Source organism: Phacochoerus africanus, chromosome 6 (assembly GCF_016906955.1).
Source record: "Phacochoerus africanus isolate WHEZ1 chromosome 6, ROS_Pafr_v1, whole genome shotgun sequence".
Lineage (NCBI taxonomy): Eukaryota > Metazoa > Chordata > Mammalia > Artiodactyla > Suidae > Phacochoerus > Phacochoerus africanus.
The window spans coordinates 1448313-1475847 of NC_062549.1; the positions used below are offsets into that span (position 1 = coordinate 1448313).

The 27535-nt window shown below is 65.8% G+C and overlaps 3 protein-coding genes across 5 annotated transcripts; 2 read left to right on the forward strand and 1 right to left on the reverse strand.

The window, feature by feature from the left end:
* The first annotated feature begins 1971 nt into the window (after nucleotides 1–1971).
* Nucleotides 1972–6969, forward strand: LYNX1 (Ly6/neurotoxin 1). Of its 3 annotated transcripts, none has more exons than XM_047783119.1 (4): nucleotides 1972–1992; nucleotides 3167–3368; nucleotides 3555–3656; nucleotides 3764–6969. In XM_047783119.1, exons 2-4 carry the CDS (start codon nucleotides 3317–3319, stop codon nucleotides 3958–3960), a joined length of 351 nt encoding a protein of 116 aa, XP_047639075.1. In that variant the 5' UTR covers nucleotides 1972–1992; nucleotides 3167–3316; the 3' UTR covers nucleotides 3961–6969. The 3 variants fall into 3 exon arrangements, with proteins under 3 accessions (XP_047639075.1, XP_047639073.1, XP_047639074.1); XM_047783117.1 differs by lacking the exon at nucleotides 1972–1992 and adding an exon at nucleotides 2080–2159; XM_047783118.1 differs by lacking the exon at nucleotides 1972–1992 and adding an exon at nucleotides 2339–2360.
* Nucleotides 6970–13540: 6571 nt separating this feature from the next.
* Nucleotides 13541–17753, forward strand: LOC125128982 (ly6/PLAUR domain-containing protein 2-like). The gene is made up of 3 exons (XM_047783120.1): nucleotides 13541–13724; nucleotides 14850–14969; nucleotides 15405–17753. The coding sequence occupies exons 1-3, from the start codon at nucleotides 13667–13669 to the stop codon at nucleotides 15608–15610; spliced, it is 384 nt and encodes a 127-aa protein (XP_047639076.1). The 5' UTR covers nucleotides 13541–13666; the 3' UTR covers nucleotides 15611–17753.
* A 6034-nt stretch (nucleotides 17754–23787) lies between these two features.
* THEM6 (thioesterase superfamily member 6) lies at nucleotides 23788–27061 on the reverse strand. Its single transcript, XM_047782845.1, has 2 exons — nucleotides 26442–27061; nucleotides 23788–24508 (listed from the first exon to the last, which is right to left on the reverse strand). Exons 1-2 carry the CDS (start codon nucleotides 26952–26954, stop codon nucleotides 24395–24397), a joined length of 627 nt encoding a protein of 208 aa, XP_047638801.1. The 5' UTR covers nucleotides 26955–27061; the 3' UTR covers nucleotides 23788–24394.
* Nucleotides 27062–27535: the final 474 nt, after the last annotated feature.

A 27535-nucleotide genomic window follows, 5' to 3' on the forward strand; every position in this document is an offset into this window, starting at 1 on the left:
GGCTTCCGAGGATTTTGCAAAAGCAATTGAACTTGGCTTCTGAGAAGAGACGCCCAGCCCCTCCTTGCAACCTGCTTATAACAGTCACTGGCACACAGCTCACGGCGTAGTGGGGCCTGCACTTTCCCCCAGACAGAAAGGAGCAGATCTCCCTGGGGTCAGAGAAACAGGGGTGGGAGAGATGACCAAGGCCACCTGGGCTACTGGGCCCCGCACGGGAGGCAGGGGGCCCTCCTGGCTTGCTGCCCGCTCCTCTGGCCAGCACCCCTGCTCTTTCTCCAGCCCCTGGTGGACAAGCAAGACTAGAGAAGGGGTGCTGTGTCACCAGCGCCCCAGCCACACTGCTCTTAGGACAGCTGCAGCCAAGAGGGGCCCAGGTCGCCAATGGCCACTTCTCTCCCTTCCACACCTCCCCACCTGCTAAGGCGGTAGAGTCCCCGGCTCCCCCCAGGCTGCCTCCCTCTGTCCTCTCCCAGAAACCCTGGGTGCTGGAGTGAGCCAGGCCTGTGCCAGGGGACACAGTATGGAGGGCAACGGGGGCTGGGGGCCTCTCAGGGGACACCACACCTGTTCCTGGACAGTCAGTCACACGGGTCCAGGGGTGGTGGGTGCTTGGCTGGGGGAGGAGGGGCTCAGCCTGGAGTGGGAAGGGCAGGGGCCCCAGGCTGGCCGAGGACCATGGCCAAGGGCAGAACTGCTTCGCAGAGCTGCTGGACCTCGGAGCCCTCCCTGCAGCCTCTCGGCGGCCCTTCCTCAGGGCGACTCCCCCTCCCCGCTCTGCCCTTCGATGACGTGGAGCTGCTTTGGCCTCTGAGCACCTCTCACCTCCTCACCCCCATCCCCCACCCCCGTCATGTGGCCTGCAGCCCCATCATCGTCATTTATCTCCGGCCCTCCAGGACCACTGCCCTGTGCCGTCTGTGCCCCACTCTCCAGTTGTTTGACGGCAGGGCAGTAAACCCAGTTTCCGTGACTTCCGCGTGAGCCAATGCGGAATCCCACGCCTACTCTGGTTTTGACCCATGTGCATTTATACTGCAGAGTGTAAGCTTCACGAAGACAAGAAGGCTCGGGAACATTTGTCAGTTTTATCCCCCGACTCCCAGCATCTGGGGCATCTCCAGTGACTATTTGGCAAACAGGGTGACCAGCCAGGCTGCCTGCAGAGGGTGCCCACTCCTCTCTGGAGGCTCAGTGCCTAGGACCCCCAAATGGTCATCTCTTTTAAAATAAAGAAAAGAGAATTTTGAGGTCTGGAGTTCCCATCTTGGCACAGTGGAAACGAATCTGACTAGGAACCATGAGGTTGTGGGTTCGATCCCGGCCTTGCTCAGTGGGTTAAGGATCTGGCGTTGCCGTGAGCTGGGGTGTAGGTCGCAGGCGCGGCTCAGGTGTGATGTTGCTGTGGCTGTGGTGTAGGCCGGCCGCTGTAGCTCCAATTCGACCCCTAGCCTGGGAACCTCCATGGGCGGAGGGTGTGGCCCTAAAAAGCAAAAAAAAAAAAAAAAAGATTTGTGGTCAAAGAAAGTGTATTTTCTTTCTCACATTAGGGAAAAAAATTAGGGCCCATGAAAATCTTAAGTTTTGCCTTAAACGTTATTTTTACCATGCGAGGAAACATGGGATCCTATCGGGGCTTGCTTTTCTGCTGTTAGGTGTGACCAGGTGTGGGGACTGAGGCACAGAGATGCGAGGTAACTTGCGATGTCACACAGCAGGTAAAGCAGGGCCGGTGGGGACACCCCCCTGCCCCCGCAGCTCCGCATCCCAGTAAGACTGGGTTGAAGGAATAAGTGGGGGGGGGGGCGCTGGGGAGCAGGCCTCGGTGGAGCGCGGTTGGGTGAGACCGGGCGCAGCGCGGCTGCGGGAAGCACGTGGGAGGAAGGGGCGGAAGACTCCGGGCCGCGGGGCGCATGGCCCCGGACGCGTCCTGGCGGTGCACCTGCGTCTGAGCGTCGCGTGGAGGCCGCCGCGGGGCCGCCCCAGGGACCAGTAGGTTGGGGCCCCCGCAGCCGACGCGAGCCCGGGGGCGGGGCGGGCCCGCGGTGACGTCACGCGGTGGGCGGCTCTGCCGCGGGGCGGCGTTGCGGCGCTGTCACTGCGGGGCGCACGGACCCGCGCATGGTCAGTCCCTGGCCGGGGCGGACGCGCGGCTGCGGGTGAGTCCCAGGCGCAGCGAGGGCCCCCGGGGGGCGAAGGGCACGGTAGAGGTCACCCCGACAGCCCCGCTAACTGGGGGCCGCGGCTGGGGGAGCGGGGCTGTCCGGGAGGGGGCGGGAAGAGCTGAAGCCTCGGGCGGGTCTCGCTCGGACCTTCGGCATCCGGAGGTGGACGCCCGGAAAATGGGTCCTGGAAGATGGGTTTGTTGTTCCCGGGTTCGGGAGAGTCTAATTTAGTCCCCGGCGCGGAGACCCGGGGCTCGAATAGCCCCGCGCGGGGAGGGGAGTCCTGGTCCGGATTCCCCCACCCCCGCCCCAGACCCCTTCCCGGAGAGGAGACGTCTCTGTTCCGAAGGGCACCGCCAGGCCGGGCAAAAGCTGCCGTTGAGGGCGTTGCCCAAGCGCCCTCCTGGAGGGCATTCAAAGCGCGTCCTCCCCAGGCTGACGGAGCCCATCGCTGCCAGGAGCTCCGCGGTGGCGGAGGCGGAGGCGGAGGTGGAGGCGGAGGACTCAAGGCCGGCTGGGGCTCTGGAGGTCTTCCTGGGAGAGGGGCCCCCGGCCAGGCTCTGAAGGGAGCGGGAAGGCGGACCCACGCAGGGACAGGCGCGGGGCCAAGGACCGGGGGAGCGTGAGGATCAGCCCACCTCTGCGGCCCCAGCCCTGCCCTGGCCAGTCGCCCTGCACCTGGGGCTCCGGGCAGGGAGAGGCCTGTGTGCCAAGCTCCACAGGGCCCCTGGAGTGTGGCTCTGGGCCTGGCAGCCCAGGCGTCCCCACCCGGTTTCCGGCGCTGCCTCCTTCAGGAGGCCGGGTTCTCGGTTCTCGCTTTCGTGGGCACTGGCCCCTCCGACTGGACCGGCCCACCCCTGCTTCCTTCGCATTCCCTTTCGTGTCTCCTCCTCCAGCGGGCCTCCCCTGACTCCCAGGCCGTGTTGGGTGACTCCTGCCCAAGCCCCCAGCGAGCCCCTCAGGCCCCGCCGTGATCATCCATCTTCGTCCCCTCTGTGCAGGGCTCCAGCGCCTCCCGTAGATGAGGCGCTCTGGGAGGGCAGGGGCCTGTCCCACCTGCTCTGGGCCCTGCTCCAGCCCCGGCCTGCGCTGAATCGAGGACGGCCTGCTCTCTGCGTCTCCACCCCCACTCTGCCCTCTCGCCTCCAGCCATGGCGCCCCTGCTCGCCCTGTTGCTGGTGGCCCTGGTGGGCCTGCCTGTGGGTAAGAGGGATGGATAGACGGACCTTTGGGGGCAGGCAGGCTGCAAGGGGTGGGGGTGGGGGGCAGCGAGGCCAGAAACCCCAGCGACCCCCTCTCCTCCCCGCTCTTCTGCCCTGGGGGAGGTGATGGGCAGGGGAGGGGCCTTCCCCTGCTCTGTGACCCCCTCCCCCTTCCCCCGGCCCCCAGCCCAGGCTCTGGAGTGCCATGTGTGTGCCTACGAAGGAGAGAACTGCTTCAACCCCATGCCCTGCCCGGCCATGGTCGCCTACTGCATGACCACGCGCACTTGTGAGTTGTGGAGTGCTCCCCACGGCCCGTGGGCGTGTGGGGGAGGCTGACGGGGGGCTCCCACCTGCGCCGGGGAGCCCCTGGCCCACCTGCCCACCCCTCCGCAGACTACACTCAGACCAAGATGAAGGTGAGCAAGTCCTGCGTGCCCAGATGCTTCGAGACCGTGTACGACGGCTACTCCAAGCACGCATCCACCACGTCCTGCTGCCAGTACGACCTCTGCAACGGCGCTGGCCTCACGGCGCCCGCGACCCTGGCCCTGGCCCTCCTACTCCTGGCCACCCTCTGGGGTCTCCTCTAAAGCCCTGTCCCACCTCCGCGGACTGTCCAGGACAAAGCTCTGAGCAGCACGGACCCCACCCTCTGCCCTCCCAGACCCCCCAGCCACACCCAGGACTGTCTGCAAGAGAACCCGACCTCCCCTGGCCACCCTGGGGTCAGCTTCCAGGTCACGACCTGTTACTTCCAAAAGGCTCTTGTGGGACCACGCCTCCTGAGGCATCGGTCCACGGATGGGGTGCAGGCAGAGTGTGCTGTCGGGGAGGCTTCGGTCGGCCCAGACCACTGATTCGAAGGCGCCCTCTGCCGCGTCTGCCCTGAAGCTGTGCTGGAGGGGGAGGCGAGATGAGGGACCCAGGGGTGGCGGACAGTGGTAGGACGAAGGCTCTCCAGGGCCCCAAAGGGGCTGTCTCTGTGTCCCTGACGGAGGCCGGAGCTGCCCAGGGCAGGTGTGGCATGGGGGCTGAGCCACGAAGGCCTGTGTCCCCGTCGGCTGTCCCGGGGAGCGTGCCAGCCTCTGTCCAGTGGCCTGTGGCCGGGGAGGGCGTAGGTCCGCCTAAAGAGGCCTTCCAGCCCCAGGAGTGGATTCTGGGTCCAGCGCGGGGGTCTGTCCCTTCTTACTCAGCCAGACCCTTGACCTTCCCCCTCCCCACCCAGCACTGGGCGGCCGCAGGCCAGGCCAGGCTATATTTGGTCAAGCCTGAGAGCTGAGCCCAGGGCTATTTTGGGCCAGGAAAGAAGGGAGCAGTGTGGCGGCTGCGGAGGCCTGGCCTTTAGTCCCATAGCAGGTCCTGGCAGAGTACGAGCCTTTACGGGGGTGGGGGGGAACCACCTCAGGGGCGCCAGAGAGGATTCTGCCAGAGAGGATTCTTCCCCTCCTCCCACAAGTCGGACAGTCCCCCCAGGTGGGGACGGAGGGCGCATCCTCGAACTGGAGCGGGGCGCCCTCTCGTGGCTGCCTGGGGTGGCGCTGGGCAGGGGCAGGCTGGGCCTGGGGGACAGAGCAGGAGGGGGCGGCCGGGAGGGGGGAGTGGATCCGGACGGAAGGGAAGGGGATCGGGGTCAAGAAAGGGGGGGGTGCGCACCCCTCGCCCCCTCCTGAGGAGTGACCACTGTCCCGCCGCCTGCAGCAGGCCCCTGTGCTCTGGCCTGCGGGCCCCGCCGGCATCCTGAACAAGCGGTGGTGCACCGGCCTTGGCCTCCAGGTCTGCCCCATCCGGAGGGTTGCCAAGGGCCCTGCAAGCTCCACCTCAGGGAGGGGCTCTCAGGAGCCCCCATGCCAGCTGGGCATTGGGATCCCCAGGGACCCAGGCATGGGCGTTATTTAAGGGGCACCCACCCCTGGCGAGGCTGGGGAGGCACAGGTGTGTCCAGGGAGCCCGACCCTCCTTCTTGTGAGACCGGATACGACACGCAGCCACTTTTCCGGGGTCACGCAGCACCAGAGGCCTCCTCACCTGACCACTGCCCCCAGTTCCAGTGTTCACAGAGGAGCCCAAGTGGGCGCAACGGCGGCAGGTGCCCATGTGGGGGGTGGTTCTAGAACTTAGAAGCCCTGGGCCCCGAAGGGTGGCCCCTGTCAGGGGGACCTGTGCTGGAAGTTCCCTCCTGAGAGCTTCCCCCAGGACTGTCAGACCCCCAGGGATGGGGACGCTCTGGCAGCCCGGGTCGGGGTCCTTAGGGGCTGGCAGCGTGCTCAGCCCAGACAGCAGGCCTGGTGTCCCGTCCCCCTGAGGCCGGCCAGGTGTGAGCCCCTCCTCAGGGGAAGCTGGGAGGAAGCCAGACCCCACCCCTGGCCCTCAGGAGCGAGTCCCCTTGGAGCTGGCTGCAGGGCCAGTGCAGATGCAGGTGCCAGCGGGAGGGCGGGCAGCCTGCCCTCCTGACTCAGTGGGCGGGGCCTGGGAAGCGGTCACCACCCTGCTTGTGCAAGCACTCCGTCCTGGTCGTCCGTCCCTCCCTCTGGTCCCAGTGGGCGATGGCGCTGAGCCCTGCCTGGCCACCTGTGGGCTGTGGGGTCACTAAGAGCAGGGATCCAGCGGGAGCTGCAGGTGCACAGTGTTGGGCGGGGTGCTTCTCACACCTGCCTCCTGCATCTGTCCATCCATCCTACACCCTGACCTGGTCCCCCCCAGCGCCGGGGACCATGCTGCCCACCCCACCCCCCTAGAGCAGGTTCTGCCAGGCCAGGCTGTCCCTGAGTCCCGCGCAGAGCACACGAAGGTGCTTGGCTCAGGCCGGGCCAGGCCTCCCAGTGGGAGATGCGCTGCACTGTCAGGGGACTCGGCTGCAGCGCCCCTGGCAATCAGAGTCAGTTTGTACCTACTGTCTGTCAGTGCGGGTCCCCCTACGACAGCCCTGCAAGGTAGGAGCTGTCATCAAGCCCCTTTCACAGATGAGGAAACAGAGGCACAGAGGGGGCGGGGTAGCCCAAGGTGGGCTGGACTCCTTGTCCGCTGCCCCGCTGGGCAGTCCCTTCTCCCGTCAGCTACGGGAGGGAGGGGAGGCTGGGTTGATAAGTTTAAGAGAACTTTAGCATATGTTAAATATAATACCTTAGGGTCAGAAAAGCTCAGGAGGGTTGGGAAGCCATGAAGGCCAGACTCAGGGTGTCCAGCCAACTGCCAGGCCGGGGGTGGCATAGCAGAGAGGGGACAGAGGGGCGCCAGGTGCCCCATCTGCATCAGGACCAAGGATCGTGGTAGGGAGGAGCCCAGGTTCCTCCCGGGAGCCGGCCTCTGTGTCTCGGGAGTGGCGGCTCGACCCTGACGGCCCTTCCTGTGGAGCCTTGTATTCTGCGTTGGCCTGGAATCAGCCAAGAGGCTGACACCACAGCATCAAGCTGGGGTCAGGGGCGGGTCTGGCCCGTCACGGGGAAGGTGTGGTGCCCCGGCTGCTGGTGCCCTGGTGCCACAGGGCGGGGAGGGGCACAGCCCCGCCCACCTCCCTTTGCCGCGCGCGCGCGCGTCCGAATGGGTGGTGATGAGTATGTATTTTCTTCCTGATTCTAAACTTCAGAAAAAGTGAAAAGCAACGGAGAGGCCTCTTTCTTTTTCATGCTCCCGCCGCCCTGAGCGGTTTGTGAGACCCGAGAGCTCGGGCTGATCGGGAGCTGGCCCTTCACGTCTCTGAGCCTGGCTGTCTGGTTAAGGAAACGGGGACGATGGCGCCCACCAAGCTGGGGCCCAGACTGAACGAGGCTGCGGGTGTCAGTGCCCAGCCTGGGCCTGGCGCACCGGAGGCCCCCGATGGACAGCGGATGGGGAGGGGTCTTGTCCCTTCCAGGCCCCTTCCCTGGTGCTGGCACTCCCGAGGGTGCTGCCCCTGCCAGTAGCTGATGCCAGCCCCAGGCCCTAACCCTCCTGGGGCGGGAATCACCTTCAGGCCACAGCTTCACCCTTGCTCACAGCGTTGCCCCAGCGAGGTCTGCGTCGTATCTCCAGCAGGTGGATACAGATGCTGTGCCTCTCTATGTCCCTACGGGCTCCGCCGGTGTGGTCTGGTTTGGCTGGTCCTGCTGGCTCTGTCCGTCTCTCAGCCCCTGGCCACTCTGGCTCATCTGGTCTTTGATCGTGGAGCCAGCCCCGGCCCAGAGTGGGGGAGGGGAGCCAGCAGGAGAGGCAGGGGTCCCTGGAAGCCGCCCCAGGTGGGAGCAAGGTGACCCCCCCGGGGAAGGCTGGTAGGGCCGGGGACACAGGCAGGGCCCCAGGAATGCACCCCACCCCCCAGCTCTCTGCTTCCTGTCCCAGCTCTTCTCTGCCTGGGAGCGGGTCTGGGTGGGCACAGCCCAAGAGCCCACCAGACAGAGGGCCAGACAAAGCCACTCAAGCCGTCAGAGCAGACACAGCAGGGTCCCTGGGCCAGCAGGGCTGAAGGGCTGACCCCCTTCCAAGGGCCACCTGCACTGCCCCCGTGGGGCCCCAGCACCCCCACCCCCAGCTTTTGGCAGAATGGCACGGCCGATGCTGGCTCCCACGACGTCTGGCTCCGTTCTCAGGAGGGCCCCTCTGGGCTCCCACCCATCATGGGGCCCCTCTTAATACACACTCCCAGCCGTGGGCGGACACCCAGAGGTCCCGGGCCCTGCCACATGGCCATGATAGTAACCAGAGCCCCTCATCACTACCAGCGCAGTGGGCCCCTCACAACCGCGGGTTCTAGAAGGAGGCGAGAACCACATGTCATGGCTCTCAGGCAGCTGCTAGGGTGTCTGGGGAAGCCTTTGGCTTCAACCAGCGCTGAGCTCCGTGAGCACCTTTAGGGGAGGAGAAGGACCTGCGGGCCCGAGCCAGACTCCATTTCTATTCATCACAGAGAGACCAGAGGCTGTGCGCCAAGAGTGTGCCCTGTGCCGGGCCATCCGACGTACTCCCCGAGCCTGTATCTGTGGACAGGAAAAGAGCTTTTTGTGACTACATCAGGCCCTCCAGAGGCCATGCGGTCATCAGGCCTCGGGGCCAGGCTTGGGCCCAGCACTGACTAGGTCCCCGTCCAGCTCCAGGCTGAGCTGGCTGTGGGGCGAGGCAGAGCAGGGCTGGGGCAGGGTGGAGCCGCAGCTGGTGTAAGACACAGTCTGGGTGCCCGGGGAGCCACAGGCTCTTCCCAGGAGAACATGAGGTCATTCCTTGGGTGAGTCCAGGGGCCACTCTTTTCCAGCCCCCCCTGCCCCCCCACCCCAGGCATTGCTCTAAGCCTGTCCCTTCAGTCTCGGCCACCGCTGAGCCCTGACCTGTGACTCCTACTTTGTGGAAACCCATTTCCTGCCCCCACCCCCTTTCCTGGGGCACAGGCCCTCCCCGCTCCAGCTCCTACCCTCAGCCTATGACCCGCTTACAGTTCTCACCCCTCGTTCCTTCCGGGACCTGCAGACCGGTCGGCTGAGCCCTCACACTGCCCTTGTCTGCAAGGACGCCTTGCTTCTTGGCCCCGGCCCCTGACTTGACTCCCATCCCCCCACCTCCTCCACCGGCCTCCCTCATGCTCCAGGGACCTCACACACCTGAGTGTCACAGCAGGCCTGTCCCCTGGGTCCACCCTTTCTTGGCTCCCTCCGACCTCTCCCCGGGGGGTCTGGGCCCCACCCCTGTGCACTCCTGGCCTTCCATTCCCGGGACTTCAGCCTTCTCTGGACCCCCAGCCCTGCTGTCCTGGCTGCAGAGGCCAGCCCGAGGGCTCTTTGGGGACATGGCCCTCCAATGGGCAGCCCACACCTGGCCTTGCCCTCCCCCCACCAGCCCCTGAGTTGGGTGGGCATCTTCAAATGAACAAAACCAGTCAGCCCTCTTGACCCGACCCCACTCAGACCCCGCTCCCCAGCCCCACCTGCTTCCCCATCGGGTCAGCACCCACCTCACCGGCCACGTGGCCCTAAAGGAGATGGACAGAGGAAGCAGATGTCTCCGCTTTCCCGGCGACACGGCCCTGCCCGGCCCCCACGTGGCCCTGCCACCCGCCTTGCCCCCCCAGCCGGCACAGCCGGAATCAGAGCAGCGCACGTGCAGCTCATCACGCTGTCGCCAAATGTGATGTGAGGGTGGCTTCCCACAGTTTGATGGACTCACGCTGGGCGGGGGGGACTCGGACTGGCCGACTCCCGCTGCAGCACCGACCCCAGCAGGACTGGGGCCCGCCGCACCCAGAGCAGTATCGCCAGGGCCCGTGCTGCGCAGTCCCACGGGGTGGCCAGGCAGAGCACCCTTGGCCAAGGCTTGGTACATGGGACCGCCTCCCCGACCCCTCTATCTTGGAGGTCTTGAGGGGCCAGACACCCCAAGATAAAGGACAGGGCCCCTGAGAGTGGGAGTGAGGGGCCGAGTGGGCAGAGAGGTGTCATTATGCGGATGGGTTGTCACCTGCACCCCTGTCAATGTCCCCATCCACCTGTCTCAGTCTGTGGCTGCAGCACAAGTCCTGTGGTGCCCCCAGTGCAAGGGCTTCAGAGGATGCCCATCAGGCTCCAACTGCTGCATCACCATCACCACCCATGAGTAGGGGTGCAGAGCGGGTGGGCCACGCCCTCCTTGCCCATGGAGGGAAAGCCAGGCTCAGAGGGGCAGAGCTTGAGCCAGGCGCCCGGCAAGTCAGGGGCAGGGAGACAGCCCGCTGGTCCCAGGGCTAGGTCCACCCAGATGCGGGCTGACCCTTGGCTCGGTGGTGAGTGGGACACGGGGCACGGGCAGCTCAGAGCCTCGGGGAATTGGCAAGATTTCTCTCCTGTCCACCCCAGGGGCCCAGCTCAGATTCAAGGACCTGCCTCTGGGCCCAGCTCACCTTCAAGATGTGCAGAGGGCGGGGTCTGTGGGGGGAAATGGGGTGGCGGGGGCTGCAGGGTGCAAGGCCCTCCGTGGTGGGGGGGTTGCCTTCGCAGCCTCGCCTGCCCTTCCCCCTTGCCTGGGCAGCAAGATGGACGAGACCCCCTCCGTGTCACCCCCAGCCCCCGACCTGGCCCTGTCCCCGGGCGCTTCTTGTTCGCACCTAAGGAGACACAGACAGGCTCATGCGATGGTGCAGCTGCCCCGACTGAGCATGGCCACGTCCCGCAGAGAGGGACCAGCGCAGAGCCCGGCGACAGGCCTCACTGGGGAGGCCAAGAGAGAGCTGGGGGCCCCTCCAAGCCCGCCTCGGGAAGGACCGCGTCCCTTACACCCCCGACTGATGGCGCTCCTGCGTATCAGTGGGGGACAGCGTGCTGACCGCCCAGGGGAGAAAAAGCAAACGCGCTGCTCCCCCCTCTGCGCCCACCGCATCGAAAGTCATTCCACCTGAATCAGAGATTTTTTAGACGGCAGACAGTTGAGACTTGAAAGGAAGGCACATCCTCCCAGGGCCTGGGCACAGAGTTCCTGCGCCAGCCGCCACTGCGCTAGGAATCTACTCAAGGGAAGGGGCCCGCGTCCACCCAGAAACTTAGTCGTGAATGTTCACGGCGGTTTATTCATAAGGGTGGCAAAGCGGAGATGCCCCAAATGTCCATGAATCCACGAATAATACACACAGGTGGTCTCTCTAGACGATGGAATATTTTTCAGCCACGAAAAGAAACAAAGTTCTTTTGTGGCGACACCCGGTGAAAGAAGTTGGTCATGGAAGACTCGCGTCCTGGACCCCAGTTCCAGGCCGAGTCAGAACAGGTGAATCCAAGGGACAGAGGGTGGATCCGTGGCTGCGGGCCCGCGAGGGGGGGATGGGGGTTGGGGGATGACAGTCAAAGTGAGGGGGTTCCTTTTTGAGACAAAGAAAGTGTTCTGAAACCAACTCTGATGGTTTCGGCATATCTGTAAATACGCCCCAAACCGTTCATGTGGCTGCGCTGCATCGTATGTGAAGTATACCCCAAAAAGCTGTGAATAATTTTTTAAAAATTAAGGAAAAGAAGCCTCACAATTCAGATTGAGAAAGATTAAGATGACATAAAAAATCTTAAAAGAAATGCGTGGAAGGGCAGCGGCTGAGGCTAACAGGCACGAAGACTGCTGTGCAAGACGCTCACAGCAGCGTTTCGAGCACAAACAGCGCAGCCTGGGTGCCCCCTAGTGCGGGAGGGACGCCCTAGGGCCATCCCGATGGGTCCTGCTGGAGGGAGAAGAGTCAGCGCACGGCCGCCACCCCCGGGGGCCTTCACCCCATCTGAGCAGTTTCTTCAGAGCTTAGAAACGCGGCTTTAGAGCCCTCAGTCTGCTCTGCCCGACACAAGAGGGCCATGGCAAGTGGGGACCCAGGGGGGACACCCCTTGACCACCGTACGTGTCCACAGACATTGTCCTGAGAAGATCCGCGCCCACAGGCAGTGCGGAAGGAGGCCTCGCAGGGCAGACAGAGCGGAAGAGCCCTGACCCCGGTCCCCCTCTGAGCCCTGACCCTGTCACATTTTGAGGCCTGCCCCTGTCACGCACTGAGCCCTGTTCTGGAGGCTTCTGGAGGAACAAAAGGAAGGGTGGAGGCCTTTTAGCAGGGAAGCATCTCGGGCAGAGCCAGCGCAGACCCCAGCTGGGCCACATTCCTGCTTCGCCCTAGGTAACAGCCCCAGGTCGCTGAAAGTTTCAGCCCCGAGTGTCCCTGGCGGGGGGCCAGGGAGAAACTCTAGGAGGAGCGAACGCCCGGGGGCCAGGAGTGTACCTGGAGAAGCGTAGGTGGGGCCCCCTGGGTCTGAGGACCGGAAAGCGCTGGGCTGGGCCAGCACGCAAAGGAACTGGGCTACACCCAAGGAGGCCCTCGGGTGGATGTGGCGGCGTCCAATCCTGTTAGCTGCGAGCTCGCTGCGGCTCAGCGGCCTAGTGAAAAGCAGAATCAGACAGGCCTGGCTGCTGTTCTGGCTCTGGCCCAGCCCTCCCCAGGGAACTGCCTGTCAGCTGGAGCTTCCCATCACGCTCCAAAGCCCACGCGATACCCTGGGTACCCGCGCTAGCTGTGGTGAGGTAGGGAAGGCCCAACAGGGAAGCTCTGGGTGCTAAGGGAGGGCCAGGTGCCCACATCCACCCTTGAGCCTCACCCAGTGCCCACGGAGAAATAGCCCCTCCCAGCCTCGGGGGCCAAGGCCAGAGCCCAGATGGCCCATTCTAAAAGGGTCCCCAGACAGAACTTCACCCACAGAGGCGAGGTGGGGAGGGTGCCCCTGGCAGCCGGAGCTTGGAGCGGGTGAGATTTGGACCTTTGGGAGAAGGCAGAAGAGTCGAGTCGGGCTGCAGGGGAGTCCCGAGAAAGTCTGGGCACAGCCCAGCCTGACTGTGGCTTTGACCTTCAGGGTCAATACTCAGGGTTTACTCTGGCATCCAGACAACTGGAGGAGGGGGTGGCAGGGTCACGGGCAAGGCGCAGCCAGGAAAGCCACAGGTGTGTGTGTGGTCAGGGAGCTGTGCCCAGGGCCAGGCCTGAGTCCTAGGACCCCAATCCTCACGGCCTGTCTGAGCCTGGGCAAGGGCCTTGCTGTCAATGCCGCAACCCGCAACGGGACCTGCATGAGGGGCGGCCCCCTCGCCCCCACTGAGATCGGGGGGGCCTCTACAGGACACCTGGATAAGCTTCCCCAAGGCCCCTCCGCCCCCGCCCTGATGCAGGACCTTCCTGTTGACCTAGCACGGTTCAGCCTTTGTCCTCTTAAGCCTCCGAGCTCATTTTGGCTGGATGTCCAGGCGGCCATCTCCCCATCACTATGCCCACGTGACCGCCTCAGAGAAGCCGGGTGCTGGGGCCCCGGGCAACGGGGAGAACTTGAGCCCAGAGCCGCTAGACCAGCAATCTGCCCCGAGGCAGGAGTGGGGACCCCAGGCAGGAGGGGTGCCTGACAGAGGCGGGAGTCAGGGTGCAGGAGAGCCCCCAGCCCTGCCGCTCCCTCCCAGGTAGCCCGGTGCTTCCCGAGGTTGGAGGCTGGGGAGGCAGGGGAGAAGGTAGAAAGCCCCCTCGGAGGGAGTTTCAGAGGCGGGCGAGGACCCCACCCTAAGAGTGGGGTCACGAGGGTGCGAGAGGGGCGCGGGGAGGAGGTGCAGGAATGAAGAAGGGGCGGGGAGGGTGGGAGGAGGCCCACGGGGCCGGGGGCGGGGCCGGGGGCGGGGCCGGGGGCGGGGCCGGGGGCGGGGCCGGGGGCGGGGGCGGGGCCGGTCCCTGCACTTCTGCGGCCCGCGGGGAAAGCCGATCCCGCTAATCTGCTCGGCTGACCGGTCGGGCAGCTGCACCGGCTGTTCGCCTTCCCTGCCAGGCAGGCCCAGGACCAGCGCGAGCTGTGCGAGGACCAGAGCATGTGGGGGACGCGGCTGGCGCTGCTGGCTCTGGTGCTGGCTGCCCGCTGGGAGCTCGGTGAGGGGAAGGGGGCAGTGCCTGGGGTGGGACGGAGGGAGAGAGCAGGAAGCCGAGACGTGGCCTGAGAAGGAAGAGAAGCGAATGGAGCGGGCCGGGCACGGGGGGCACTGGGGCAGAACTCGCGGCCCATGTCAGGGTGAGGAGGGGTGTGGCGGGAAGGGGCCTCTCCTCAGGGCTGAGGCTGGCAGGGTGGCTGGTGGCCCAGGCGCTGGGTGCAGTCTGGGGAAGGGCCCCTCATACGGTGGCATGGGTGCTGGGGAAGGATTTTCCGCAGAGGCGGGTGGGCTCGGTCCATCAGGCTCCCGGTTCCCCACCGTGGGGTGGGCGCAGGTCTCAGGAGGTGCCTTGGGGACACCAGGGAGGCACAGGGGGTTGGGACAGCAGGAGATGGAGAAGGAGGAAGCAAACACAGACATACTAGGGGACTTGGGGTTTGAGAGAGGTCCTAGGCCCCTGCAGCCCCACACCCGACCAGAAAAAGGATGGGTGGAGCAGACCCAGCCAGATGGTTCTGCCCATTTGCCGGAGGGGGAAACTGAGGTCATCTGAAGAGACACTGCAACACTCCGCGGGGTGGAGGGGCCTGCGCCTCACTGTACACCTAGGCTGCCATGGTGGGGTGAGGCACTGGAGCTGGAGCAGCCTGTGTGCCCCTCACCCCCCAGCTGGGCCCTGACCTGCCCGGTCCCCACTGGATCGTGGCTCTTAAGCCGTCCCTTGTTAGGCCGGCGCCAGCAGGCACAGCAGGCCCAGCCTGGCTGGCCCACCTGGTACGCTCCCCAGTTCCTTCCTGGATCCCCGATCCCCACTGCAGCCCTTTGGGTCCTGCATTATTCTGATGAGGAGCCCAAGAAGTGACCTGCCACATGGAGTGCCTCCCCAGCCCTCTAAAGCTGCTTCACCCCTGCTTTGAACTTGGTCGGCAGGCCGAGCCCACCCCCACCCCCTCTGGGGCATACTCTGCCTCAGGACACTGGCTCGCAGCTCTCGAATCTTCCTGAGTTTGGGCCAGTGGACGACTGCACCCCGGGTGGCATTGTCCCCCCAAACCTGGGCCTTTGGGTTGGAGGACTTGGGAGGGACAGGGCCTGCCTGACCCGTCCCTCATCGCCCCTTCCCCAGTGGTGGCCCTGCAATGCTACACCTGTCACGAGCCCACCAGTGTGTCCAGCTGTGTCACCACCGCCACCTGCAGCTCCAACGAAACCATGTGCAAAACCACACTCTACTCCCTGGAGATCGGTCAGTGGGCAGGGGGGGCCCGGGGGCCCAGGGTCAGAGCTGCCTCCAGCCCTTCTAGAGCTGGCCAGCCCAGGCGCCCAGTGCCAGAGAGCAGCCACCACCTTAATCATGTCCCCAGAGGGCTCTTGGTCCAAGCAGCCAGGCCGCCTGCCACCCCTCCCTCCTTCCCGCCTTCCTGTGGCGGGAACTCCCTTCACCGTTGCTTGGGAGTCACTGGGGAGGGAGTTGCCTCAGCCCATGGGGCACCCTGAGCAAGTCACTGCATGTCCCTGGGTCTCGGCCAGGGGTGGTAGAAGGAAAGGGCCTTGGCATGAAGGGACTGAGACCTGGACAGCGACCCCAGAGTGGGTGCTGTGCCAGGCGGATGGGCAGGACTTGGAGGCTGCGGAGGACAGGGTCTCAGGCCAGCCTGACGGCGGTGCCCCCTGCCCCCAGTGTACCCCTTCCTGGGGGACTCCACGGTGACCAAGTCCTGTGCCAGCAAGTGCGTGCCCTCAGACGTGGATGGCATCGGCTTGACCCGGCCCGTGTCCTGCTGCAACACTGACCTGTGCAACGTGGATGGGGCGTCTGCCCTGGGCAGCCCCCGCGGCCTGGCCACCACCCTCCTGCTCAGCCTCCTCATCATCCTGCAACTCTAGAGCCCCCCCTCCCTCCCCGCCGCCCAGCCCCCAGTGCCTCGGAAGAATCGCAGCCCCTCCTGCACCAGGCCTCCTGAATCTCTTTTCTTGGAGCGGACCTGTCCGCTGGGCAGGGGAGCACCGCCCGCTGTGTTGCTGGCTCTGTCAGCCTAGGCCCTGTCCCCCTTGGGCCTCTCGGTCCTTCCATCCGTCTCCCAAGGCCTCTGCCCACCCCAGCCCCCCGGGCTCTCTTGGGAGCTGTCTCCCCCGTGCCCACATTGCTGCCCTGTCTGTCCGTGTGCCCTCCATCTCCCAGTGACATGGTAAGCAGAGACGGTCACTGGTCCTGGGACACTGGGCAGGTCCCTGCTCACCTGGCCTTGGCGGGTCTGGGTGCCTGATCAGGCAGGGCAGGGAGTCGGGTATCATGGGCAGGGGAGCTCCACAGCCACAAGGACTAGGTCAGGGGTGGCTTCTTGGAGGGGGCACCAAGGAGACTGGGTGGGTAGAAGAGGCAGCCCAGGTGGAAGGTAAGTCCAGGGGGCCCAAGAGTGGCCGAGGGTCTGGGGTTACTCCATGGAGCGCCCCACAGCTCACTGGCCTGGCCCCTGAACAAGACTTTACACGTGGCTGGTCCCCTGCGTTGTGTGGCAGAGGGTGCTGAGAGGAGGCTGGCAGGCGGGCTGGCCCTTCTGCAGTGCCCCCCCTCCCAGAAAGCCCTGGCCCCACCCTCACCAAGCCCCATGCCCTGGTGTGCAGGGCAGCCCAAGCTCCAGTGCAGAGGGGACTTTGGCTTCACCTTGGCCTTGGGCCAGCACCAAAGCCTCCAGACCATCTCCCAGAGGGCCACCTGCCCGACAGGCCTCTCCCACCTTCCCCCACCCGAAACATGCACCTGTCTCAGAAGCACTCGGGACAGGCCGGCGCCTGAAGAAGGATGGACCCGGGGGCAGGAGGCGAGCCCTGCTCACCCCGGTTCCTGCCCTCCTCTCAGCCTGTCCCTGCCCCTCCCTGCTCTCCTAGGTCCTGGGGTGAGGGGGCCTCCAGGGCTCTGCAAGGGGCCCCCAGCGCCTCCAGCTGAGCTGAGACGGGTCCACATGGCCTTTCTTCTGCACCACAGGGCGCCCCAGCCCACAACCCTGAGTCCAGAGACCCCCCCCCCCATCAGCCAACCCCTCTTCAAGGAGCTCCTGCTCCCGGACAGAGGGCGGTGGTGGCCAGGACCCAAAGCAGGGCTGTCCTGGGTGAGGGACTCCCGCCTGTGCGAGAAGAGACTGGAGCCTAGGATTCCCCCTACTCCTTGGACCCCAGGAGCTCCACCCTCTGCCTCCTGTGGGCAGGACTCTTGTCCGAGCCAGCTCCCAGGGGGCTGGACCCTCACAGAGACCCTGTGCGGCTCTCTGAGCAGACCCCGGAATGGCAGGTCACCCGGGGGCCAGAATGTTCAAACACTGTCTTGGAGGCCACACTTGGGGCTGTGACTCTGAGCCTTGACCTTTTGGAGGGAAGACTGCCCTCAGTTGTCCATCACAGCCCTCAGCTGGCCCTGTTCCCACAGAAGCAGGGAGAGCGGGGCTTGCCTGGCCTCAGAGCCTGGCCTGACACTCAGGAAACACAGACACACACACATGAGCACACGGCTGTACGGAGACACATGGGGGGGCTGGATGCCACCCCCACCCCGGCCACCACCCCACCTGCAGTGCCCTCCCTGCCATCCTAAACCTCCAACGTCATCCGGCTCCTCAAAGCTGGGCCAGGGCCCTGCCCAGGCAGCCTCCCCCGACGGCATGTGGGATTCCCATCCCGAGCCAGGACCGGCCTGTTCTGGGCACGCCCGCCCCACTGCTGCTCCGTCCCGCCTCCTGTGGGCACACCCTCACCAGCCACCCTCAGGCTTAATCACCCTCTGCCCGGCCCTCACGGAAAAGGGGCTCAGGGTAGCTTGTGCACAGACGGTCCCGCAGGAGACAGGGAGAGCAAGCCCCACTCAACCCATCAGGCTCTAGGCCAGACACTCCCAGCTCCTCTCGAAACACCCTGGGTGCGTTGGGGGACCAAGCCCCAGAGAGGAGCCTCCCCTGCTGCGCCCGCCTGACTGCTCGATATGCGGTAACCAGTGTCTCTCCCTTCGCAAACATGACTTGCCTTTGTTTCCTTGCAATCATCTCTCATCCACGAGGCCGGGTCACTTGTGCCTGGAAATAGCCCAGTGTCCCCAGTCCCAGCAAACAAACAGAAATCCAATCCAGAGGGAGAGTCACCCTGAGGCCACACGTGGAGACAGCAGCAAAGCCAAGACCAAAACCCAGGCTTCCTGGGTGCCCTCCCCAAGCTCCCCCAACCCTGTCGTCCTGCCTTGAGATTGGGGTGCAGCTCTCTACCCAAGAGCAGGGTCCACCCACTCTCCACACTGCATACCTTTCACCCATCGCCCGCCCATCCATCCATCCCTCTATCCACTCATCTACCATCCACCCCCCTTCCAACCAGCCATCCACTCATGCGCACTCCATCCAATCACTCCTCCCTTGGCCCACCAACTCTCCCAAATGTTACCCATCCACCCACCATCCATCCACCCACCCACCAACCTACCATCCATCCACCCACCCACCATCCATCCACCAATCCACCCACACCCACCATCCACCCACCCTCCATCCACCCACCCATCCATCCATCCACCATCCATCCATCCACCATCCATCCATCCACCCACTCCATCTATCCATCCACACCCATCCATCCCCCCACCCACCCACCATCCCTCCACCATCCATCCATCCACCATCCATCCACCCACCCACCCACCCACACCCATCCATCCACCCACCCACCATCCCTCCACCCACCATCCATCCAACCAACCATATAACCACTTGCTGAGCCCTCAGAGAGAGAAGCCAGAGAACCTGGGATACCAGATCTGGATGAGAAGGACCTGGACTGGGCCTTCTAGAACAGGGGAGCCTGGAGGTTAGGGTGGGAGACCAGAGAGGCTGCCCCACTGAGGCAGAGCCCGGGCGAAGGCATGGACAAGATGTGGGGTGGGAGGCGGACAGAGCAGATCAGAGACTGTCAGGCCAGGCCTGGAAGCTGCACAGATCCCTGCTGCCTGGGCCCAGAATCAGGAAGCTCAGGCTTGATCCAAAGGCCATGTGCAGGAAGGGGTCGGCAGCCACGAGAGGACGGGCCCAGGACCCCATACTCAACAGCCCAAAAGGAGCGTGGTGGGCTCACCCCATCCCCAGACCTTCTCTGCACCTGGCCTGACACCTCACCTCTGGACTCCTGCTCCGGTGGGTCCCTGGGTCAGGTGTATACCAGGCAGGGGACGTCCGAGTGTGGAGATGGCCTTGGCCCTGGTCAGGCCGGCCGTTCCCGCGTAGCCTCCCCACGCGGCTGCAGGGAGAGCCCAGGCGGCTCTGGCAGGGTGCTGCCCGCCGAGGGCCCCTGCATGCTGTGGCGCCTGCACGTCCTCCTGCCAGCTGCCTCCAGCTTCCGCCCGGTGCCACCCTACTGACTCATGCACCGCTTCTGCCCCCCTACTACCTGAAGCGAGGGTCCGAGGGCCGGGCATAAATCCCCAGCGGAGGCGGGCACAGGCTGCTGCCCTCCAGGCTCCCGAGCAGGAGGTATAGCGTCTCCCAGGGCCCTGCCGCTGCTGCTCACAGCAGCCCTGAGTGCACGCGCGGGTGAGTGGGGCCGGCTGGCGAGGGGCCCCCTGAGTGGGCAGGGAGCTTTGGGGGGCTCCGCTGGGCTCATCTCTCTCACCCTAAATGACCAGGCTTCACCTGGGACCAGGTCGTGGCCCGTTCTCCAGGCAGGGAAACTGAGGCCCCAGCGGGAGAGGCCCCGTTCAAGTTTGGAGCCCTGGGCTTGCAGGGGCTCAGCAAGACAGGCCGCTTCCCCCTGAGGGACGGGAGGGGATGCGCCCAGGGGGGCCGCGGGGGACGGCCCAGGGGCCCGGCCATCCCAGCCCTTCCTCCTTCCTCCAGGTGGGCCTCAAGCTCAGGTGGGGAGGGTCTGTCCCCACCCGTCCCCCAGGTGAGGGCTTCAGGTGCCTCACACGGGAGCAGCGGCCCAGGCCCATCTCCTTGCACAAGAACTGCAGGCCTGCGAGACCGCGCTGAGGGCGGTGGAGTCAGGTGAGGCTTGGGCTCATCGGAGCTGCATCAGCCTCAGGTTCCGGCTCCCATCTCAGGGCAACACTGCAGACCCCGGGAGGGGATGGGGTGGGGGGGCTTCCCAGGCGCACGGGGTCTCGGGGTAGCCAGGGATGCAGCAGGAAGGGCCCGGCCAAGTGCCCAGGGACAACCGGGGAAGGCGCTGGGCAGCGGGGAGCGTGCTCTGACGCTTGCCCTCCCTGGCGGAGGGCCCCTTCAACCAGAGCCCCGTGGTGACCCGTTCCTGCTCCAGCTCCGGCGAGGCCACCGACCCCAACAGCACTGGGGCTGCCCACCCCGCCTACGGCTGCTTTCGTGACCTCTGCAGCCCCACGGGGGCCACCAGGCTCAGCGCTGGAGCCCTGGCCACTCTGGGGTCCATACTCCCAGGCCACCTCTTCCTCTGAAGGGCCTGGCACTGGCGGCGGGCACACCTCCACAGCCCGAACTCAATGGACCTCAGGGTATTCCCAGGACTCGGGCAGAGAACCACATTGGACGCTCTCTGCGCCCCACCCCCATGCCTGCAGAAAATAAATCAGTGGAGGCTGGAGATGACCCCTTTCCTTCCGGGGCTGAGCCCACAGAACCGCCTTCAGGCAGCTGGGCGGAACCGGTTGTGTTCTGGCTCCTTTGTTCTCACCCAGGCCGTTCTGAACCATTTCAGATGGGAAAACAGAGGCTTAGGCAAAGAAATGAATCAGGACCCAGCCTCCCAGCATCTCAGACCAGGACCAGCTCCCCAACCCAAGGAAAACCTGCCCCCACTCCCAGAATATTCCCTGACACCCGTAGGCGTCATCCCTGCCCTCCCACCAGGGTGGGAAGGAAGCTGCAGTCGGAATCATCTTCTCCATCCAGCCCGGGCTGCTGCCGCAGCAAGAAGAAGCTGGAGAAGGGCTCATGGAGCTCAGCCAGCCTGCCTGCTGGGGCTGCACCTGGGCCAGGGCCAGCTGAGAGCAGAGACTGCGCACAGAATCTCAGGCTGGGCCAGCTCACCCCAGACGTCCAGGGCCGGCTCAGGGCTCCCAGTGGGCACAGTGTCCTCAGGGACTGACCACCCCGGGAGCTCAGTGTCTTGAGGCTCCAGGAGACTCAGCCTCAGGCTCCTGGTCCCCCCTCTCGTGGCACACAGCTGTCCTGGCTGGGACCCCGCTCTAGCCCTGTCGTTGGCAGGCAGAAGCAGGAGCCAGGTTGGCCAAAGGGTGTCGCTGCTCACGCTGTCATCAGGCCCCCTGGACTGGGCAATTTGCACCTTCCGCATGATGGCCAGCCTTCCAGACCGCCCCTGCGGGGCCCTGTATTTGGAGGCCCGGGGCTAAGGCGACCGCCTCACTTCAGGGCCTTGGCAAAGGACATCACTGCCCCCTCAGTCTCACCAGCAGAGCAACAGGGAGGGTACCTCTGGGCTCTTCGGGGGTGCAAAGTGGGTGAGTGCCACCCAAGAAGGCGTCAGCAGGGCCAGCAGAGGGCATGAGCCCCTTGCCCCCCCCCCCCCGCCCGGGCACCCGGGTCATGGGTCCTCCCCTGCTGGCACCCCCACCATGAGATCGGCAAGGTGGCCTGAGAACGCCCACTGGCCAGTGCTCCCTGAGGGAGCTGGAGAGGCCACGGGGGCCTCGGGAGTGGCCACAGTGGGGATGGGGGATGGGGGCCGCTCACACTGTCTGTGAGCACGTGGGGCCTTAGAAGCAAGGAGGTGGCGCCAGATGGCCCCCCACCCCCTCCAGTCATGGGGAGCTGGTGGGTGGCAAAGAACTGCAAAGGGAGGGGAGATGCCCGCCGAGGGTTCCCAGGGGCTACTCACCCCCCCCCCAACTGGTAACGAGGCCACCCTCGTCCATCACCTGAACATCAAATGCGGGACACAGATGGGTGTGGAATGCGCCACTGCCCCCACCCCCAGAAGCTCCGGCTCCCGACGGCAGCCCACAGGCAGGTGACAGGCAGAGAAGTCACCTGGGGAGCATCGGCCTCACCTGGGACATGCCAGACGGCTCCTGGACAGTAGGGACTGGGGAGCCCCATCAGCCTCAGCAGCGGAGTGGGGGATACGTGGCCAGAGAGGGGACCCAGGCCTGGCTGGTCCCTGGGATCAGAGTGGGTCCTGCCAGAAGGACCCTCTGCAGACGCACTTCCATCCTGGCCCTGACCTGCGCCCTCTGTGCACGGCCCGTCCTCCAACCGCCATTCAAGAGAGGCCCTTCCCCTGCCCCAGCAGCGGGGTGTCTCCCTGAAGTGGACAGAGAAGTCCCTATGCCCCTGGCACACAGCCAGCCCAGATGCCCTCACCGCCTCACAGCCGCTCTCTCTCTCTCACACACACACACACGCACACACACGGTGCCCAGTGGGCAGACCACACCAGGGGCCCTCATCCAGCCTCCCCAGCCCCCACCCTGCTCCAGGGGCCCAGGCAGCACCACCGGTGGGGCTGAGACACCTGTGCACACCCTTCGCTGTCTACAGCCCCACCTGGGACTCTGTCCTGACGACACGCAGCTCAGACACCTGCTGTGAACCCCCGACGCCCCCAGCCCAGCCCCAAGTTGCCGAGCAAACGCCTCTCACAGGAGGAGGACGCATCTTCTGTGCACGTGTCACGTGCCTCCACGTAGCCACCAGCTCAGAAAAGGTGCAAGGCACAGCCTGGCAGGTCCTGGGCCTCTCAGACCTGCTCAGGAGGCAGAAAGAGCCGAGGCTTCAGCCAACCACCGTGACGGCAAGCCGCTGGCCTGCCTCCCACCTCCCCGGCCCCGCCACCCCACTGCTGGACGCCCGCGGCCTCCAAGCGCCCCTCTTCCCCATGTTTCAGCGCAGGGGCCTCCTAGGTCCTTCACACGGCCCTGCCTTATGCCCGGGGGTCCCACCCCCGGCCCTCCTGGAGCGGCTGCAGAACAGCCTAGGCTCACCCTGCCCCCTACCCATTAAGGCCCCCTGACCTCTGTCCTCACGTGGCACCCCCAGCCTGCCCAGTGACCCCAAGAGCCTGGGGCCCAGACCCAGAGTCCGGGGCACGACCCCAGGCACCTGGCAGAGGGCTGCAGGGGACAGGAGCAGGGGCCGAAGGGGCTTGGGCAGGTCCTTTCCGGCCCTGGTCCCATGTTCGGTGGAATGGGGACAAGCCCTGCCCTGCCAGCATGGCCTCAAGTTTACCCAATAATCCCCCCTGACCCGCTGGAAAACAGCCCCGGGGAACCCGGGCTTCAGAAACCAGGACTCCCCAACACCCTCGCATCAAAGACCCTTTAATCTTGGGCTTTCTTTAAATAGACAGAAACACTGCAGCTTCCCCAAGGCGGCTGTAACACAGGCGACGGCGCGGGGGCAGCGATAAATCAGGGGTGAGCTGTACTCCTGGCTCCTGCTGGCAGGGGGAGCCTGGATGGGGCAACGAGGGGGCAGTCCCTGGCCCTAGCTACTCTGGTCTGCCCACGGGCTGTGGGGGGCAGCAGCAAGGGCGCAGGCAGGCGGCACCCCCCCCCCCCCCACACACACACAGACGCATGCACGCTCACACGCGCATGCACACGCGCCCACACAGGCAAACAGCAATCTCACAAGCAGAGCCCTGGCCTTGGTCCCCAGCCTCCAGGGACTGGGCCCCTCACTTGGCCTGCAGCCCCTGTCTTTCCCCAGGGTGAGGACTAGGCAGCCCTGGGAGGCCTCGCCCCGCTGTCCCAGCAGGGGGGTGACCCCATCAGGCAGCCTCAGGAGCAACTGCCAGGACAGAGCCGCTCAAGCAAAGCCAAGAAGACCCCTCCCCAGCCTCAGCCCCTTGAAGGAGGCAGCTCTTAGAGCAAGAAGCAAGAAAATCAGCAGCAAGCAGGACGCCAGGCAAGGCCAGCCCGCGACAGGCTCAGAGAGGGCAGCCCCCACCCAGGTCACAGAGCAGGGCATGTGGGCACTGAGGGGCGCGGATGGGTGGCACCCAGGCAGAACCCCACTCCCACGGGACACCCCCAGCTGCGGGAGCTGGCCCCCTCCATGAGCCCCCCATGCGGGCCGCCCTGCCCTGGCCCTGCCCATGGGCCCACCCCTCCTGAGTGCCCTTCAGTGGATGTGCCCTGACCCACCTTCAACTGCAGCCAGAGGAGCTGCACACAAATGCTGACCCTTCCTGGCTCCCTGTGCCTGGATCAGACCCCAGACCCCAGCCCTGCCCCCAGGACAGCTCCGACCTCACCCCCACAGCAGCTTGGGCTTTAAGCTCCGGTGCTCAGGGTAACTCGGGCTGGTCCCCTGCTCTGCGTTTGCTCCCGACTCAAGCCTGGCTTCACCTGCAGGGCAGGCCGCCACCAGCACCCCCCCAACCCCCACAGCTGGCTCACCAGGGCCCTGGGCCACCCAGTTTGCCCATCATCACCACCCTGAGGGCAGAGCTGGTCTGGGTACCTGTGCTACCCCCATCCCCTGCTTGGCATGGGGTGGGGCAGAGAGGGGCATCAGTAAGGGGGCCAGGGGGGAGGGTCCTGAGCTGTGAAGGAGCTGGGCTGGGCTTGTTGCAAGGCCACTTCAGCTCGGAGAGAGCCCAGCCCGGGCAGCCCATCCCGCACTCGCTGCCCCCTGGCAAGCAGGGAAGCAGGCAAGTGCCCCCAGGTCAAGGCTGCTGGGCAGGGCAGGTGGGCCACCGTGGTCACTGGTCCTTGCCGACGTCACTGAGCCCACTCTCGGCCCGGAGCAGCTGACTGCTGGCCTCATTGTAGGCGATCCAGTGCTGCAGGTCTTCCGGCAGCTCAGGGGGCTCCACCTGTGCGGGGAGAGGGGGGGTGAGACTCCCACGGGCCACCCGCTGCCTTGGAGGGGGCAGCCGGGGTTGCTGTCTTCCCACCTCTGGGCCTCTGCCCAGGCCATTCCCAGCTCCAGGGCCCCCTCCTCCCCTGCCGGGGGCCGCCCTATCCCAGCTCTCGGGACACCCGCCTGCCTCCACCAGGCCTGTCTCCCCCGCAGGGCCGCGCCTGAGCCCTGTGCGTGTCCCCAGAACCTGGGCCAAAGCCTCCGAGGCCAGCTGGCCGTAAGCGCTGTCAAACCCAGGGCAGGGGACAGAGGCACAGAGGTGGCAGGCGAGCAGCTCTGCTCGGGGAACCCCTCTCTTTCTCAGGGCACCCATGGGAGCTGGAGTCCACTTCCTAGGTCAGTCTGGGCCTGACCACCGCGTTCCTAAGCCCACCTGCAGCCACGCCGCCCCCCTCCCTGCAGATGCGGTCTCAGCTTTGTGATGGGGGGCAGCTGAGAGGCTGGGCCAAGCTGGGGGGTTAGAGGCCTCGCGCCTGGGCTTTGGGGGCTCTCGGGGATGCGGGGAGCCCCAGGAAGTGCCCACCCACCCCAGAGCAGCCGGGAGGTGGGCAGAGGCGCTCCCCACCGGGCCACAGAGCAAGCATGGACAGAGCTGGGCCCAGCCTGGCTCTGGGAGCGCCCTCCTTCCAGCCCAGCTGTCGTGACCAGGTCCAACCTTGGCGGCAGCCCAGCTCTCCCCACAAAGCCACACTGTCCCACGCCAGGCTTCAGCGTGCAGGCCCCTGGGCGCCGGACTCAGCCTCTTCCACGCCAAACCCAGGGCTGCACCCAGGACCCTCCGGACCCAGGGGCTCAGGCTGGCCTACTCCTGGCCATGCCCTGGTCCTCCCAGCCGTGGCGGGCGTCCTGGGGCATCCTCGGGTGCCTCTCACGGGACTTCACCCATCTGCCCACACCTGACCACACGGCGCTCTCCCCGCCAGGAAAACGGCCTTCCTCCCTCTCCTCCGCCTTCTGGCAGCAGCTCTCACAGCCGGGGGGGCCGCTGTGCAGCCTCAGGCAGTTCCCAGCACCTCCCCGAGCCTCTGAAATAAAGGAAGGGCTGACCCCCACCACTCAGGTGAGGCTGCGTCCCTCCTCTGGGCCTGTCCAGGGGTCAGAGAGAGCAGTGGCCTGTCCCTCACAAGGGCACCTAGGGGTCCGGCAGATCCTGGCTCCAGCAGGGAGGCTCCAGGCTCGTTCCGAGGAACCCACCAGCCTCAGGAGCTGCCCTGACAACCATCACCGCAGCAGCGTCCCCAGGGCCCAGTTGCCATGCTGCAGAAGCAGCTGTCCTGTGCCGGGAGAAGCAGGCCCTGGGGAGGGGCCTTAAGCCGCGGGTAGATGCCACAGCCTTCTGCTCTCCAACTGGGAGAGGCACAGGGCCTGCGGCTCTGCAGGGCTCGGCTCACCCCACTCCAACCCAGGTGGTGGGGACCCAGCACCTCAGCTCTAAGCCAGGGGCTCGGGTCCTTGACAACCTGCAACCTCCTCTCACGGACACCCTCCCCGCTCCATCCTACATCCAGAACCAAGGACCAGTAAGGCTGCTCTGTCCTCCAAGCCTCCAGACTTAGACTCCTTGGGAGATGCCTGCTCTGGGCTTCCCTGTTCCGGAAAAGGGGGGGGGGGGCGGAGCCCTGAGGGGCCAGGTTAGTAAGAGAGGGCAAGAGAGGAACATTTGGGGTCCAACTGTTAAGAGTTGATTGGGGACCCTGAGCGATCCCTAGAAAAATGGCATCAATGAAGAAGGCTCTGGGTCCAAAAGACAGGGCTGAGTGTTCCGAGGCGGGCCGGGGGCACCCCAAGGAGGGGTAGGCAGCGGGCCTTCCCCAGGGTTACGGGCCGGGGCCAGGGATCCCAGGGGTCCAGCGGGAGGAGGGCACTCGGAGAAGGGGGACGCTCACCCTGTGCTTGCACAGGTGCTGCACAACGCGCTCCGGCGAGGTGCCCAGCACGTGCTGGCGGGAGCGCAGCAGCGCGCACACGAAGCCATCGCGCAGGCTGATGAAACGCGCCTCCAGGTAGAAAGCGCGGTCGTCCCAGCCCAGCAAGCGGGTGCGCACCTCGAACGGCTCGAGCAGGCGCAGAGAGCGGCGGTAGCGCGCACACGACGCGGCCAGCACGGCGCGCGCCCCGAGGGCGCGCAGCGCTCCGAGCACGCCACAGCGGGCCAGATGAGCGGCGCGCGCCACGTCGGCCTCACGCAGGTAGCGCGCGTTGTTCATGTGCAGCAGCAGGTCCAAGTCCGAGAGCAGCACGCGGCCCGCATAGCTCTGCTCAGCCAGCAGGTCACGGACGCGAGGCTGCAGCAGGCGCGCTCGCAGGACGGCGCACGGCACGCGCACCAGGTACCAGCCATCCAGCAGCGCGAAGTAGGCGAGCGACAGGGCCAGCACCGCCACGAGTAGCCCCAGCATCGCGGCGGCAGCGGTGGAGGCAGCGGAATGCGGCGGAACCCTCGGCGCTGGTGCGGACTGTGAGCGCGGAGCTGAAGCCCGCTACGCCGGTGCCTGCGCCCAGCCGGCCCGCCTGGGAACCGGTGAGCGCCTCGCTGCCGGAGCGAACCACATCCGGAAGCCGGCTGAGGGGGGGATCTGCCAGAGGCCGCCGGTACCGCAAGCTGGAGCCCCGCCCGTCCTCCCCCGTCCCCGCTCTCAGTGGTCCGTTCCATCCCTCGCCGCCGGCACCGCCTAGCTTTCCCCGGAGTGGGCGGGGTACAGGGCGGAGCGCCGCGGGCGGCACAGCGGCATCTGGCGGCCACGTCCCGCGCCGCAGGTGCGGGAGCGTCCCGGGTCTGGGGCAGTGTCGCCCCTTCGCCAGGAGATCCAGTCCCTCGCGCCTTTCGCTGGCAATTGAAGACTGAGACTGGCCCCGGAGATTACGCCTCCGATGGGCAAAGTCTGTAGCGTTTCCCTGGCCCAGGCGCTGGGATTTGCAGGAGAAACGGACACAGCCCGGTCCCCAGCCACGCTGCTTGGAGGCTACCGGACCCCGCCCC